This window comes from Arachis duranensis, chromosome 7 (genome assembly GCF_000817695.3).
Source record: "Arachis duranensis cultivar V14167 chromosome 7, aradu.V14167.gnm2.J7QH, whole genome shotgun sequence".
In the NCBI taxonomy this organism is placed as follows: Eukaryota; Viridiplantae; Streptophyta; class Magnoliopsida; order Fabales; family Fabaceae; genus Arachis; species Arachis duranensis.
The window spans coordinates 25415805-25430721 of NC_029778.3; the positions used below are offsets into that span (position 1 = coordinate 25415805).

At 31.3% G+C, this 14917-nt stretch overlaps 2 protein-coding genes across 2 annotated transcripts in view; one reads left to right on the plus strand and one right to left on the minus strand.

The window, feature by feature from the left end:
• LOC107458462 (uncharacterized) overlaps positions 1 to 883 on the plus strand; it is a 1860-nt gene extending 977 nt beyond the window's left edge. The window contains exon 2 of the mRNA XM_016076665.3: positions 1 to 883. This exon is cut by the window's left edge and continues 481 nt beyond it. Coding sequence (XP_015932151.2) covers positions 1 to 185 — 185 coding nt within the window. The 3' untranslated portion in view covers positions 186 to 883.
• A 2628-nt stretch (positions 884 to 3511) lies between these two features.
• Positions 3512 to 13829, minus strand: LOC107458479 (uncharacterized). Its single transcript, XM_016076688.3, has 22 exons — positions 13453 to 13829; positions 13240 to 13368; positions 12567 to 12734; positions 12396 to 12479; positions 12175 to 12225; positions 11876 to 11932; positions 11712 to 11794; positions 11470 to 11593; positions 11336 to 11395; positions 10517 to 10720; positions 9948 to 10095; positions 8754 to 8881; positions 8450 to 8497; positions 8234 to 8364; positions 7434 to 7516; positions 6664 to 6767; positions 6114 to 6184; positions 4997 to 5292; positions 4493 to 4679; positions 4180 to 4342; positions 3977 to 4092; positions 3512 to 3794 (listed from the first exon to the last, which is right to left on the minus strand). The coding sequence occupies exons 1-19, from the start codon at positions 13744 to 13746 to the stop codon at positions 4522 to 4524; spliced, it is 2421 nt and encodes an 806-aa protein (XP_015932174.1). The 5' UTR covers positions 13747 to 13829; the 3' UTR covers positions 3512 to 3794; positions 3977 to 4092; positions 4180 to 4342; positions 4493 to 4521.
• Between the last annotated feature and the right edge of the window lie 1088 nt (positions 13830 to 14917).

Below are 14917 nucleotides of genomic sequence, written 5' to 3' on the forward strand. Positions count from 1 at the left end.
TCTTCATGTGGATCTTTGGACCTATTCCCATGTTTGTTTCAACTTTTGTTCTCATTTTCATTCTGTATTTCTTGGATTTTACCTTTGAGTGTGGATGGACAGGGATATCTGATCATTCTTGTGATGATGTTGAAAATGGAGATCATAATCACAATGGTGATATAGAAATTGGAAAGCCTAACTAGGGAACCCAGTTTCTATCAAAGGTGTTTACATGTTACATTACAAATTAAAGTTTTACTTAGTTCAGTTATTTGTGTTATTTTATTAGGATTAAGATATGTTTTCAAGTTTCTTCACTGTCTTAAAAAGTTAGTTTTCAAATTATGAGTAAATGGCCTTTTTAGTTTCTAATTATTTAATCAAAAGGACAAAACACTCATTCACAATTCGAAAATTTTTAATTGATTTTCAACTATTCAAGTAATTAGTTTAAGCGGATTCTGTAAACAGAGACTTGTTGAGGTGTCAAGAACTGCTTAGACTAGTAACAGAAATTACTTATATCAATTAGTTGAATGGTTAGAAACCGATTAAGAATTATCAAGTTGTAGAGGCCAAGTATATGTACTACCAAATTACTTATTAGATTTCTTATGTTTTGATTAGTTTCTTATGTAGTCTAGCAGTGAAGAGAAATGTAACATGACCAACTTATAGTGTGTTAGAAATTTGGAATAATAGTCACCATAATATATAGGTTTGCTAGGAAAGTACGGAATTCGAGTTCAACATAAGTTGAATTGAGTTGCCTTTGTCTTCAATATTGCATCATGTAAACTATTCGCTTGAAATGAGCCCATGTATGTATGTAATAGTTAAGAACACTTCAGAAATGAGTAGTACTAGCTGCTCTTTGTTGTAAGCAACAATATTTATCTGAGCTGTGCTATATTGTTTATATTTGTGTTGATGACTTAATGAGGGTTTAGCTTTCGTGCTGATAATGACAATAAGGAAAATCCAAAAGGAACAAAAATCAAATGACGCAACTCCACCATTGTCCTCTAGTGAGGTAGGTAGGATAAGGCAAAACTAATACACTTCATGTATATAAAAGAATTAACAACTATTTAATCATTATAATGATGCAAAAAAATTGACTATCCTGATTTCTGATTATTCAGCTACGTTAAATTTAATTATTCTAATAATGATTTTGATGAAAAATATGGGAAGTAACATATAAAATATGTATATTTGTATTATGATTTATGACTAATTTTTGTGTGTTTAAAAGATTTTTGAATGCCAAAACCATCTTTTATGATTATTTAATGCATTAATTGATAAGACCTTTTTAAGTAGAAAGTAGAAACACTTGACTTGATGCGTACAGATTCAAATGAAGTGGCTTTTATATATAAAAGACAGCGTTGCTACTTTGCTAGAAACTAAAATTTGCCATTAATGGAGGGCGTTATACACATACACACGAGTGTGCTATAAATGAGGAGATAGAGGCAAGCAAGAAATTAAATAGATAGAATTATTTGAGTTTAGCTAATATGATTTAAAGATTACAAATAATAAGATTATTAATAGAATTTTTTTATAAAATATGTAAATTTTAAAATTTTAATATATTTATTATATTTTTCTTAAAACTTATATTAATGATAACTTTAATATGTGCCCTTACACCTATAAAATAATGTTTAACCATCATCGTATAGTAAACTATTATTTTTATTCATAAAAGTTTAAAATGTAAATAAATTTATTTATGACAAAATAAAATTAATTATAAAAGTTCAGAACATTGACAAATTTACAAGAATAAAAATAACACTTGATTTTTTTTATCACATAAAAATTATTTTTTATAAATATAAAACTAATTTTATTCATTTAAAATTAAATTTATCAGTATTTCAAAATTTTATTGTTAAAAATGATAGTTCACTACTTCACTCTGTTATCATAGCTTCTTTATTTGTTAGCGTGGACTTTTCATCAACCAAGACGAATTAAAGCAACTTTCCGCTAACATGGCGAACAACAGAATATTCATAGCAAAATGCCATTACTCATCCGCACATGCATCTTTATTCTTTACCTACCAAAAAACTAAATTACACTTGCGAATTACCTTATATAATTGTGAAAATCCACAATCGATGCACTAGATGAGTTAAAAATAGAAAATGTTCCCTTACAAAAAAGTAGTGTGTTTTTTTTTTAAATTTGTCACAGTATCTTTTAGTTCAGTGCATCAAATCCAAGACTAATCTATTATAAATTTGAGTTTTATTTATAGGTCTGTCGTTGACTAATGAATTACTAAATGTATAGAACAAAATTTAAATTTTTAATACTTATTTAAGCAAATAAATAAAGTGATCAACCCAAGTTAATTTATGTTCATCTGGTACAAAGATATAAGGGTTGTTATTGATTGATGTTGAAACAGTAGATGTACACGAATTCAACACCTAAAAAACAATAAAGTTATCCAGTTGAATAATATATATGTGGGATTGGGGGAGACATAGCACCACAATAAATAGTTAAATGCTTTAAAAACCAAAGTACATTAATGTCATGAGATTGGAAAGTGTGCGCACCTAATTTTGCGTGATATTGAGCATTAAACAAAATCAAACAAACTATAATGCAGAAGGAAATGAAAATGCTACTATTTCCACCAAGTTATGTCTCACATTTTTTATATGATATAAGATAATGAATAATAGAAGAAATCACTCGTAAAAAAGTATGCATGGAATACTAAACGAGTTCATGACTTGTGGAAGACAACGAAGCAATTAGTACAATATTACTTGGACATAACTTTACACTAAAATTCATTGATTAAAAATTCAACATGTTTTTAAGTCTCTTTTATCGTGTTTTTCAGGAACGGAGTTTAAGTTATGACAATGGGGTCATAGTCTTAAATTTTTTATAAAAAATTTAGTAGTATTTTTTTAAAAAATAAAAAATAATTAAATAACACTTTATTTTTGAGTTCAAATATAAAAAATTAAGCATTTTTTATTTATTTAATTTAATATTATTTTATATTTTATTATTTATTTAATTTAATTTTTATATGATAAAAATATTAAAATATTCAATATTCAATAAATATTGATATTATTTTATTTGTATAAATTGATAAAAAATTCAATAAATATTATAAATTGCTAAAAAGTTTAATTCTGATTCAATTATTGAAAATTTTAAATCACTAAAGACTCGAAAAATACCATTATAAATTATTTTATATTTTTTATCTGTAGAATTATTTATTTATTATCTTATTAGTAACAAACTTAAAGAATAATTATATTTATAAACTTTATTTTAATATAAATATTATTATTAAATTTTTTGCCCCTCCAAATTTTTATTTCAAGCTCGCCACTGGTGCTTTTCCCTTTTCAACAACCCATTTGTGCTCAAGGATTAATAATTATTCCACTAACTTGGTGGAATTGTGGAAATCTTAAAATTCAACATGCTTTTGTATTGTAAATATGTATCACTATCGGCCATCCATGAAGTCTAGAAAGTACAACTTGGTCACACTTTTATAACTTTTTTTCTTTAGTTTTTTATACCTTAAAAAGTACAATAGATTTGTCTCATCACATGTCTAATTACAAAAACCCATGAACACAGCATTCTTCAATTGTCATAATATTTTACCACTCAAATGGACTCAACCGACCTTCCCATTGGAGTATGGAGCAGTTTTCTTGAATCAAGGAACCAAAGCACATAACAGGAATCCGTTAGTGTCTTGGAGAGGGTGCAAAAACATTCCATCTCCATTCTACAAAAAAGGCCTAAAAATAAACAATACAAACAAACTAGCTTAGCTTAGCTTAAGCTTAGTAATCATATAAATCCAAAGTGTAACAAAAATAAAGGACCCTAACAAACCCTCCAAGAAGGGTGCATTTCTCAATAAAAGTGAAAGCAAAATAAGCGAATAAAGGGTATTTACCTACACCCTTTTTCAGCTTACCATGATTCTGAATACTTGTCATTGTTCTTTCCACTAAGAGCACACACCATCAGTTGCCCATCATTTTTCTTAAAAAAATAATACTTTGTTTACTATTCTTGCAGCTTCAGTTCATTCTGAAAAGAAAACAGGACTAGTTTGAGTAGTTATTCTTTGTTTACTTTTTAGTTCATTGTATACACTCATATAAAACAAAAGTGTACCTTGCACAATTAACACACCAACTTTTGGCGCTGCTTACAGTATTTTAAAACCGGAATTCCTGATGCATGCATCTAAATCAAGGAACTGAAGTTTCTGAAAGTCACTCACCTCCGTTTCATCAGATACCAAAGCATATAAATAACTTTCTTGGAGTTTTAGTTTCTGCGAAAATAAATTACTGTCAAGCATCAGGGAAGTCAAATTACGCCACAACAGTGAAGTTGTAACTAGCTAACAAACTATATTATGTGGTTAGAAACTAGAAAGCAAGAAGGCGCAACATGTGATATTGTGGATAAAGGCAATACTTACTTATCTCGGATCATGTAATTGCCAAACATCTAGGATCTTTGAATGTCTGTTACATTTAACTTCAACTTCATGTTTCCAGCTTGAACCACCACCTCTCCTTTGGATGAATCGACTTTTAAAACAGACACTTTTTTACCAAGCGAAGAGACATGTACCATATCACCAACCTTGGGAAGCTTTGACCTATCTGAAACATCAATAGATAAAATAGCAACTATGTAAATATTCATATGAAACTATTCCTAATTATACCAAGTCACTCTAATTTAAGATTTAGTAATCAAACCCCTATATTAGGAATTTAATTAGAAATATTCAAGCCATAGAGTCAATTGAAAATTTTTGTAAATACAGGGACTTAATTATAAAATTTTAAAATAAAGACTTAATTAAAAATTGAATGAAACTATAGGAACATCCATAGAAATCAAACCTGAAATAAAATAGCTCATCAGAGTTTAATTTCCTCTTCTTTCTATAATGTTTCATTATCTTTGAATATACCTGATGATGATTGGTTAATATTTGCAGGAGCTTTTCTATCAGTGATGGTAGGTTCCTTTTTATCTATGGTAATAGGGCTGCTGCTAGTTGCCGACAACTGAGAGCTCTTGCCAGCTTTATTGGGCGGCTGTAGCTTAGCTGATGCACTCAGCTGCCTTACTTTCTTGTGGAGGATGGATCTCGCCGATGCTGCAGCCTCAGATACATCTCTCATCTTTTTGTATCTTAGATTAATACCATGTTCCGTTATCTTCCTTTTCGTGTCCAACAGACTATTGTAAAGTTCTCTGGAGCGCCTACAATTACAAATGAAAATAACGCCCTAATCATATACTTTCATATGTTTCCTTTTTGCTACAATTCTATGGCAAAATTTGTTAATTCCTTTTGCAGAGATTAATTGTTACCAGCCAAGGAAAGAATTCTGGTACCTAGTGGCTATGAGATGAGTAACTTAGTTAAAAACTAATTACTATGAAATTTTTGAATTATTAGACATCATGTCTAAATGGAAATATGGCTTTTTCTTCTTTTTTTTTTCTCCCTACCCTCATCATTCTTGCTTTTGGCTAGACCTTACTACAAGATCTACAATGGAAAATACTAAACTAGAATTTTTAAAAGAATTTTGTTGCTAGAATGAGAAGATATCATCCTTAGTCCGATTAATTTAGGCATAGATTCTGGTTATAGCATTTTTCATAAATAATATTATATCTCACAATAAAATTTAGTTATGACTTATCTATTAGTATAATGCGGTAGAGATTCTTTTTAATCTCTAAATATATGGTATAATGCTCTAACGAATCCTCCCTCATTAAGCAAGGTATTCATTGCACAAAACACAACATGGCTAATGCTCCAATTATGCAAAACAAGAATGCTCCCTGAAAGACTTGTTCCAAGAATGTAGTATTTTGACAATGATCAAAGGAAACAATACCAGAAAAAGAAAGATGGAAAAATGACTATATGGTTCATTTATGATTGAACGCAATATCAATTGAATGAGTTTACTCCATTGACTGCTGTCTACTACATCAGATGAAATGCAAAGTATGTGGAGGGATAAGGCATGCAATTAATTTAACTTTTGGATTGCAAAGAATCTCACATCAGATGATGACGTGAACCGTCCAATAGCTCTTGATAATCTTGTTTCAACTTTTCCATATCAGTTATTACCTACATAAAAACAATAAGCTACACTGAAGGGCGAAACTTCTGTAGGACATTGAATCGATCCCAAAAACTTGATGTCAGATACATGTAGCTGCTCTAGCATCAAGTTTTAAGGAACAAAATCAATGGTGTATACATTACTAAAACAACATTAACAGAAAAGATATTAGTTATTGAGTAACTAAAGCAAGGAGATAGCGGTCACTGATAATAGGGATGGCAAAAAAACACACCATGATGGGTACCTGCGGAGATTATCTGTCACGGGGATCAAAATGGAGACCCGCTAAGGGCCCAAAAAAATAGACACCAAACCTATTCATAATCTCGGACGCGGTGGGGATACCCACCGCACAGGGAACCGCCAAATCCCCATGAATATGCAATTATGCATTATAACCCTTGAATCCATATATATATATAGCAAAAATTAGTATGTGTTTAGTGTTTACAATTATTTTATATATTAGGATTACAAATACCTCATCAATCTCTGCACTGGCAGAACCATATAACTTACGAGCGGTATCCACAACAACAGAAGGTAGTCCCAATCTCTCAGCTATATTGATTGCATTTGAGCGCCCTGCAATGAAGACATCATCCTGAGTTAGATGATTAATTTACTACGTATCACATTAGAGTATCATTTAGAATTGACCTAAAACATAAATTTTCATCCTATGGTGACAAAAATTAATAAATTTCTTCTTACAAGCAACATACATCAAGGAATTCCTTAGCCTGAAAAATTGCCACTAACATAACCAGAACCATATAGTCTTGATTTATGAAGATTAAAATAAACCAACTTTTTAATAACAAACAGATCCAAATTATGGCATAATTTATAAGCAGTTAGCACCAACATAGCCTTTGATTATTTAATTTGTATTTCTCAATTCTGTGAGAAGACTATTTGGAATTACCACAGGTATCAGTGCAAAAATGTAACAATATCATTCCTCGTGAAAATGATACCCATATTCCTTAGACATTAGAAACCTTAGAAAGGAGCATTATTGTTTTTTTTTTTTTTTGGCTTAAACTTATTATCTCAACCCTCTTTTGGGATTACAATCCTCCGAGATTAGTCTCTAGGTTTAGGATGCTTCAAATGAACATAAACACAGAACGGAAGGAGGAAATAAAATAAAATCAAGAAAAAAAAATATATTTAAAAGCCTGAATTGAGATTTTAAAATAATACTTGAAATCATTCTTGTTATTCATGAGCTGAGGGAGTGCTTACCTGGTACACCCCAGAGAACCTTGTAAGTTGGCTTCAAATTCACCTCATCAAACTCCATACATGCATTTTCGAATGCTTCATTACTGCTCATGAAATAACATTCAGAAATGTTAACACAACTTGAGACCTTTTTTAATATAGATAAGAACAACCCTTTTCTTTTTTTTTTCCCCCACATTAGAAGAGAGGGAGAAAATATCAAAGAATAACATGCACTTTTAGTGCTTCATAAGAAAAGAAAGAAGAGTAGAGATACCCAGAAAACGTAAATCAAAATAATGGATTTCAATTCATTGATTGCGTAAAAAGTTTCAAATCTTTAGTGAATGATATTATGCCATTTGTTTAGAAATAACCATACTTTTATTACAAGTGAAAAACCATAATCATGTGGAACTTTTCCCTTTATTGTTTGATTGCATAAATAATCCGATATCTAGATTCATTTAATTCACATTGGGATCTCAGAAGGCGTACCGAAGTTATTTAGTTAAGAGAAGGAGCACCTATCATACAAACAAAAGCCTGATGTTTGGTTCATGTGGATCTTTCTTTATTTGTAGATAACAAATTTTTTTGAAAGCAACAATGTATTAAATTTAAATTACAAAACAGTAATGCATCGACTACCGAGTACGCATAAAGAACTAATAATAACTTATAATTGAGAGTTGCTATAAATTGCTATGTTCTCCTGCAATCTTTTTCTTTTCTTTTTTCCTTTCCTTTTACTAGTGATAATATCATCCAGAATATCCCAATTCAAAGTTTTAAAGTTTGTCTTCATTTGTAGTGAATACCTGTATTTCAGAGTTTTCAGTTCACCATGATGAGTTGTAGCTATGGTCAGCAAAGAACCATCTTGAGCAAAAGATTCCAATAATGACATGCCTAATGCTGCTCCTTCAAGGGGGTTTGTTCCTGCACCAACCTAACAATTGCAAACAGTCGTAAAATTCGTCAGACACATATGATATTTCATTTTGAACTTTTAATTGAACTCATAAAACACATGCCTCGTCTAGTAGCACCAAAGATTGGTTTGTTGACTGCAATCTAATATTCTGCAAGATAAATTGGAAAACCAAAACAAAAATTCCTTATAAAAATGTTAAAAGTAAATTATATGTGATTGATGAATACAATGATGACAAGCCTAAACTCAAATATTTCTCTCATTTTGCTAAGGAGATTTATTATGGATTGAAACAGAGATTTATTTAGAAATGCAAAAGGTGAATTTATAAATAAATAGATAATTGAATCATGGATGTGCCTTTGGTATTTCAGTTCTACAAAATTAAAACATATTTTCCTTACACTTATTTGTCTTAGGTGGCCAGAGAAGGTAGACAAAGACTGTGATAAGGACTGCTCATCACCAATGTCGGCAAAAACCAAATCAAACCAAGGAATTTGTGCAGATTCAGAAGCAAGAACATAAAGACCTGTGGCATGATTGGGTTCAGATCATGAAAAGCTACAATGAATATTCAAACAGAGTGAGCCTAAAAATCATTTCCATTTAATATCCTGCTTCAATTGTCAATACAAATTAAGTTATTCATGAATCACAGTACGATATTGAGAACAAAATGAAGATTCTATCATCATGAATAGGTTATTGTATAATAACAAATTACTCATGCTTGATGTGAAGCAAGATGCCTATCGAAATTCGAAACCCACAAAGGGACACAAAACATAAGAAACTAGTTTGTAGTATTTAATTCTCGCCCAATCTTTCTCCGACACTCATGATTACAGTTCCAGTATAACTGTCCAATACTCGACAACTTATCTATTTCAGCTAACATTACTTGATGATGAGAATGACTTAGCCTAGCACACATGTCAATCTCTGAATCTCACTTTCTATCTCTATATATTATAGCATATACCAATTTGCTAGTTCCATGTAAGGTAGCAAGATACTTGCAGATTGCATATTGTTAGAGTAGTGGTTGGTCTAGTTTCATAAGCTCACTCATATTGTGGCTTGTTTGGTTTCTGTTCAGTTTTAACTAAAAATATACCACCTTATTTTCAATTTGTTTTCTATTTTCCACATTTTGCGATTGTTTTCAATATTTCTTTTGTAAAATCATGAAAATGAGCACAAAAAAGGTAAAAGAAAATGCAAGCTTTTATTTTCATTTCCTTTTTTCAGTTTTAATTGCAAATCCCAACATAGTACTTTTAGTCCATTATAATTTTCACAATTGAATATTGTTAACATAGCATAGCCTAAGGTTTAAGCAACTTTCTCATTAAATCACGCTGTTTGCTCATGTCTGGTTTGGGTAGTTGGAACAGGATGGTAAGTGCAATGGAAAGATATGATAGAACTCATATCCAAACAGTTAACTGTTTAAGTGCTTGCGAAAATAGGAATAACAAAACAACAACAATAGTACAAAGTTTAATTTGACAGGATACAGCAATGATTCTATTCATGTGCACACAAGAATGCTACACAAGAGAGATAGAGAGCGGCCGGGGGAGAACATATACCTGATTTTGCCATCATAGCAGCCAATCCTACAGTCTTCAGACATATGGTTTTACCACCAGTATTCGGACCAGTTATAACTATAACACGAGTTTTATGAGATACCAAAAAATCAACTGGTACTGGTGAGGCATTCTCCACTGCGGCAACCTGTTAAATAGAAGTGCATTTATCATGACTCAACCTCCAAAACAATTTTCTGATGCATAACAAGGACATAAATTATATACATATAACACGAAAAATTTGAACAACACTGTTAAGTAACATATCTATCAAACAAATTCCCATTTTCCCACTTCATTTAGTTAAGCCTGACAAAAGGCTATCGATTTTGTCCTTACATCCAAGTGTCAAGTATAGTGAAAGAAGCCTATGTTTCTCCCCTCCGTGATATATTATTTCTTTCTAGTCTTACTTGTATGTGTAAAATGAAAAGAGGATAGTATTACTGAATCAAAAAAGAAGACGGTTTACTAAAAAGCAGAAGGGCTGAACCAAGTAATGGAAGCCACTCCCCTCTCCATCACAAATAAAGAAGAAAACACAATACAATTCTCTGTGACTTAACTGAAGAAGAAACGTTTACATCCTTTTTGGCCTTCTGCAAATTTTCCTTATGCCTTTGAAGTAATAAAGGATGATATGCTTTAGGCAAATACAATGTCCATTCCTTGTTATTGCCTTCAGATTTAGAAGAGCTATTGAAATCCGGAAGAAACATATTAGGACTTGACCCTCCAAATGAAAGACCATAAGTCGCTCGAGCATTAATCTGCATAATATGAATTTCATGATTGAATATCTTTTACATAGTAAGCATGTCTATACTGTATTTTCAAAGATATTAACTGAAGTCACCTGCCAAAGCAAGTGTAGTAAGGTCTTCTATTTGTACAATTAAGCTGGTCACTAGCCTTGTAGAGGCACTAAATCCTGAGTTTATGTTGAAATGATCGCTCATGTCTTATATGGTGGAAAATTGTAAATTTAAAGGGTTATTATGCATATAGTCAATTGACTTATCTCCATTTAATTACCTTTTAAGCTAGATGTATAAACTGGCCAGACATACACTCACACATGATGTTGTGGAAGATTTGTCTTCAACTTATATTGTCATGTCATTATGAAGTTATAATGCTTTAATAAAGCAATGTTACAAAAATTTCAAATTTAAAGATCTACAGCTATTATTAGTGTTCATTCACTAAAAGGGGACTTGTTCTATGAATTAGATTTTGTTCATGAATTTGAAAATACGTCGAAAATCAGTAAGCAAAATACGAGCATCTCTCAAATGTGAACAAGCATATAGTAGAGGAAACATAGAGAGGAAGCAAGAAAATGGTGATCCACTTCTCTTACAAGATTACAGGGTATTATTTACCACATCCAGATGAACCAAACTCTTCAATATCTTTTCAATATCATCAAGGTCCGGATGCATCTGCAAAAAAAATTATTACATAAGAAAAATAAAGAAAACAACCAGAAGAATCTCTATCGGATCATGTTCACAACCTTTTTGGTTAATGCCAAAAGCACATCTGACTCAGCCTTAGCCACCAAAGTTCTTGTTCTCTGCAACTCATCATTTAAGGGAACAGCGGAAAGTGGCTCTATAGTACTCCCTACTCCTGAACCACTGTCAAAGATACAATCTGTAAGGAATGGAACTTTATGGCTGCCTGCTATCTTTATTGACAAACAGGTTATTTCGCAAGCAATGAATAGATGAAGACATGCTGACAAATTTTATGCACCTGGACAACAATAGACCATTAAAACTTGTCTTCTGTCCAGAATTCACTTTTATGCACCACCTTCCATCAACTTTGTTCACTTCCTATTCAAATTATTATAAAATTAATAGGAAAACAATTGAGCAGGAGGAAAAGAAGTACAACTACAGTTTAGTGAATCTTACAAGAATTGATGATTCACTCCTTTCGTTCCTGATTAAATTCTCCATTAACTGTTGTATCTGGACAAAAGAAACAAACTATCTTAATGGGCATGTATTAAATGGACTTCTTTAAATTAAAAATAATGACTTTAATAGCATGTTTGGCCATCACGAGCTATCGCTAACCACAAGAAACAATCCTCCAAGTCAAAGCATAAAAGGTCTACTACAGATATGTTATTCAATTGATTGGTTGCTCCATTGCCGCAAGCTCAAGCACTAACATTATAGAACATATAGTAAAAGTAAGATGGAATTACCTTTCCCTCTAGTACTCTGACTTGCTGCCGTGATTGTTTAAGGGCTGGACTCTGCAACAAGGAGAAGTAATGATGGTCAGATTCAATTAAAGAAGCAGGAAATAAGAGATGCAACATAAGCCATCTCCACTTTTTAAAAGAAGTTTGCAGCTTATCATTTTAAATATTTTAATGATGCGTAATTGATGGAAATGGAAACTTGCAAAAGATATAGAACAAACCGCAGAGTCCTTAACAGAGCCATCTTCATCAATAACTTGTTCTATCATTTTAACTAAAGATCGATTAACGACAAATTCCATGATCTGCAAGCACATTTAGGTAAGAAAAAACAATCAGAGACATAATAATATTCATAATTTATAGATCCAAGAACTTCTTTCACCATTTACCACTTCTGTAAGAGGCATGAAACGACTATACCAGTCCTTGTCTTCCTTTATGGCCACTTTTAGATCACCCTGCAACGTCTCAGCACATTGCAAAAGAGCCATGACAGCCCTTGCCTCAAATCCATTAACCGGCATACTTCTCCTGCCTTGCCGAATAGCAGCTTTCACCTAGAAGAATCTTAAATCAACAACTTGACAGAAAAGAAAGCAGAACTTACAAGCGTATCCGAATTTATAAAGTGCTATAATCAATGAAGCAGTTATAACATCACTACATTGAAAGATTTACTTGTACGATCACTTCACACAATAATACAGTCCACAGCTATAGTTTCCCAATGCTTACTCAATTTTGGGCCATATGCAATCTTTAGGTAAAGCCTTTTTCCTAAATTGAATACTAATCAGAATTGGTTGAATATATGATAATTGACATTGCAGGCAAAGTTAACTTGGTATTGTTGCAATCGAATCATATTGTTACAAACCCACTCTTGAATTCCCATATCTGTATATAACTATCGAATCGAGTAATGATAAATGTACTCGCTTTGCATGGCATACCGAGCTAACTCACATCACATCCAATGGCAATGAAGATGTGAGTTGGCCTGGTATACGATGCAAAGTGAGTCCTTCGGAAACTTGCTCATAACTATATAAACCAACTAACCAGCATAACATCAACATGTCCAAATCGCAATCTACAGCTTCCATGCTTGTTCATCTCAACTGCTGCATTGGTTTCACCGAGAAGCCTGAGACTTTCCTCGTAAGTTCTATTCAGGGACCATAACTGGGCCTATCAAATCAACACCCTTTAACATTGCAACATCTATCTAACCAAAAACCAAAAAATTAAATGAAAACCATAGATAGGGGGTACCTTGAGAGCTTCACGACCCAATGAAGTTGTAGCAAAGGAAGCAACCAAGTCAGAAAGCTTGTCCCATTCAAGCACCCTGAGGCTATCATAGTGAATGGAAGAAGAAGAAGAAGAAGAAGGTGAGACTGCCATGGTTATCAGTTTATTGTAGTTGAATTTGTTGATGATGTTAAGGGTACATGGGAAAGCAGAGAACGATGAAGTGGTTGTGGAACAAGGTAAAGGTAACATCTTTATGGGTTTTGTTGGTGTTACAACAATGGAGTCAAAAGGGTAGAAAAGGTTATGCAACATGGTTGTGTTGATATGGGGTTTAGCGGGGAAGAAGAAGAAGAAATTGTGAAGTGATGGTTGTGCCACAACACCATGGATTTGGAATTTGGATGGCCGTTGAAGAGTTGAAAGAAAAAAATTTGGGGGCCACTGCTGTGGTGCACCGAGCTAATTATGGTGCACCATGCACCGGTTTCATCTAAGTTAGGCTTCTTTTGGCAAAGGAAAGGAGTGGAGTTGAAACTTGAAAGAATTAAATGAAAAGAAAATGGAGATGGAGTTGAAGTTGGATTAATTATTCAAATCAGTGTTGAGATTTTTAAAATTGGAATATTTTAAAGCTTTAAATTTTAAAATATATAAAATAATTTTTAAATGTATATTTTTGTTAGATAATATAATTTTTTTGTTTTTATTAAATTATAATAATAATTATTGATGTCGAATGTTAATTCACACACCTAACCATTAAAAAAGATAATTTTATTTATTAACACTAAAATTTCATAAAAAAAATAATATTATTTAATCATTCACTTATTATTTTTACATATTATTATACCTACATCGAGGTGAAATAAAAATTATAATAATAATTAAATTTAGGAGGTCATTACATTATGAAGGTCATTATTTATATATCTCTTAAAATATTAATACTAAATAAACTTAAAAAAATATTCTTAAAAAAATCTATTTTTTCTTAATATAATTGTTAACTGTGGTAGCACAAATAACTTTAGCTGCAAACTTATTTTATATAACATTATAATTAAAGAATCCTAAAATTTTCTAAGAAACATCAATAAAACACTTAGATTTACCAATACATTTTTACTTCACAAAGTATTAAAAATTTCATATTAGAATTATATAAATCATCCACATTAACCTCGTAGTTGACCAAAACTTACAAATTTAATTTCATAGATGATTTAGTTTGCATTGACGCATTCCATACAAGTTTTAAAATGTTGCCTTCATAAACATTTGCACAAATATTTCCAATTGTTTATGTAAAAAAATTTATATTAAATGAAAGTTCTTCTATTTTTTCAAACAACACTAATTCATTCTCTTCTTTATCATTAAAAAATGATCATAGAATATGATACCTATGAATTTACTTAAATTAATATCTTGCATTGTCAAAAATAAATATGAACTTATTTATTTTAAATTATTTTTAAAA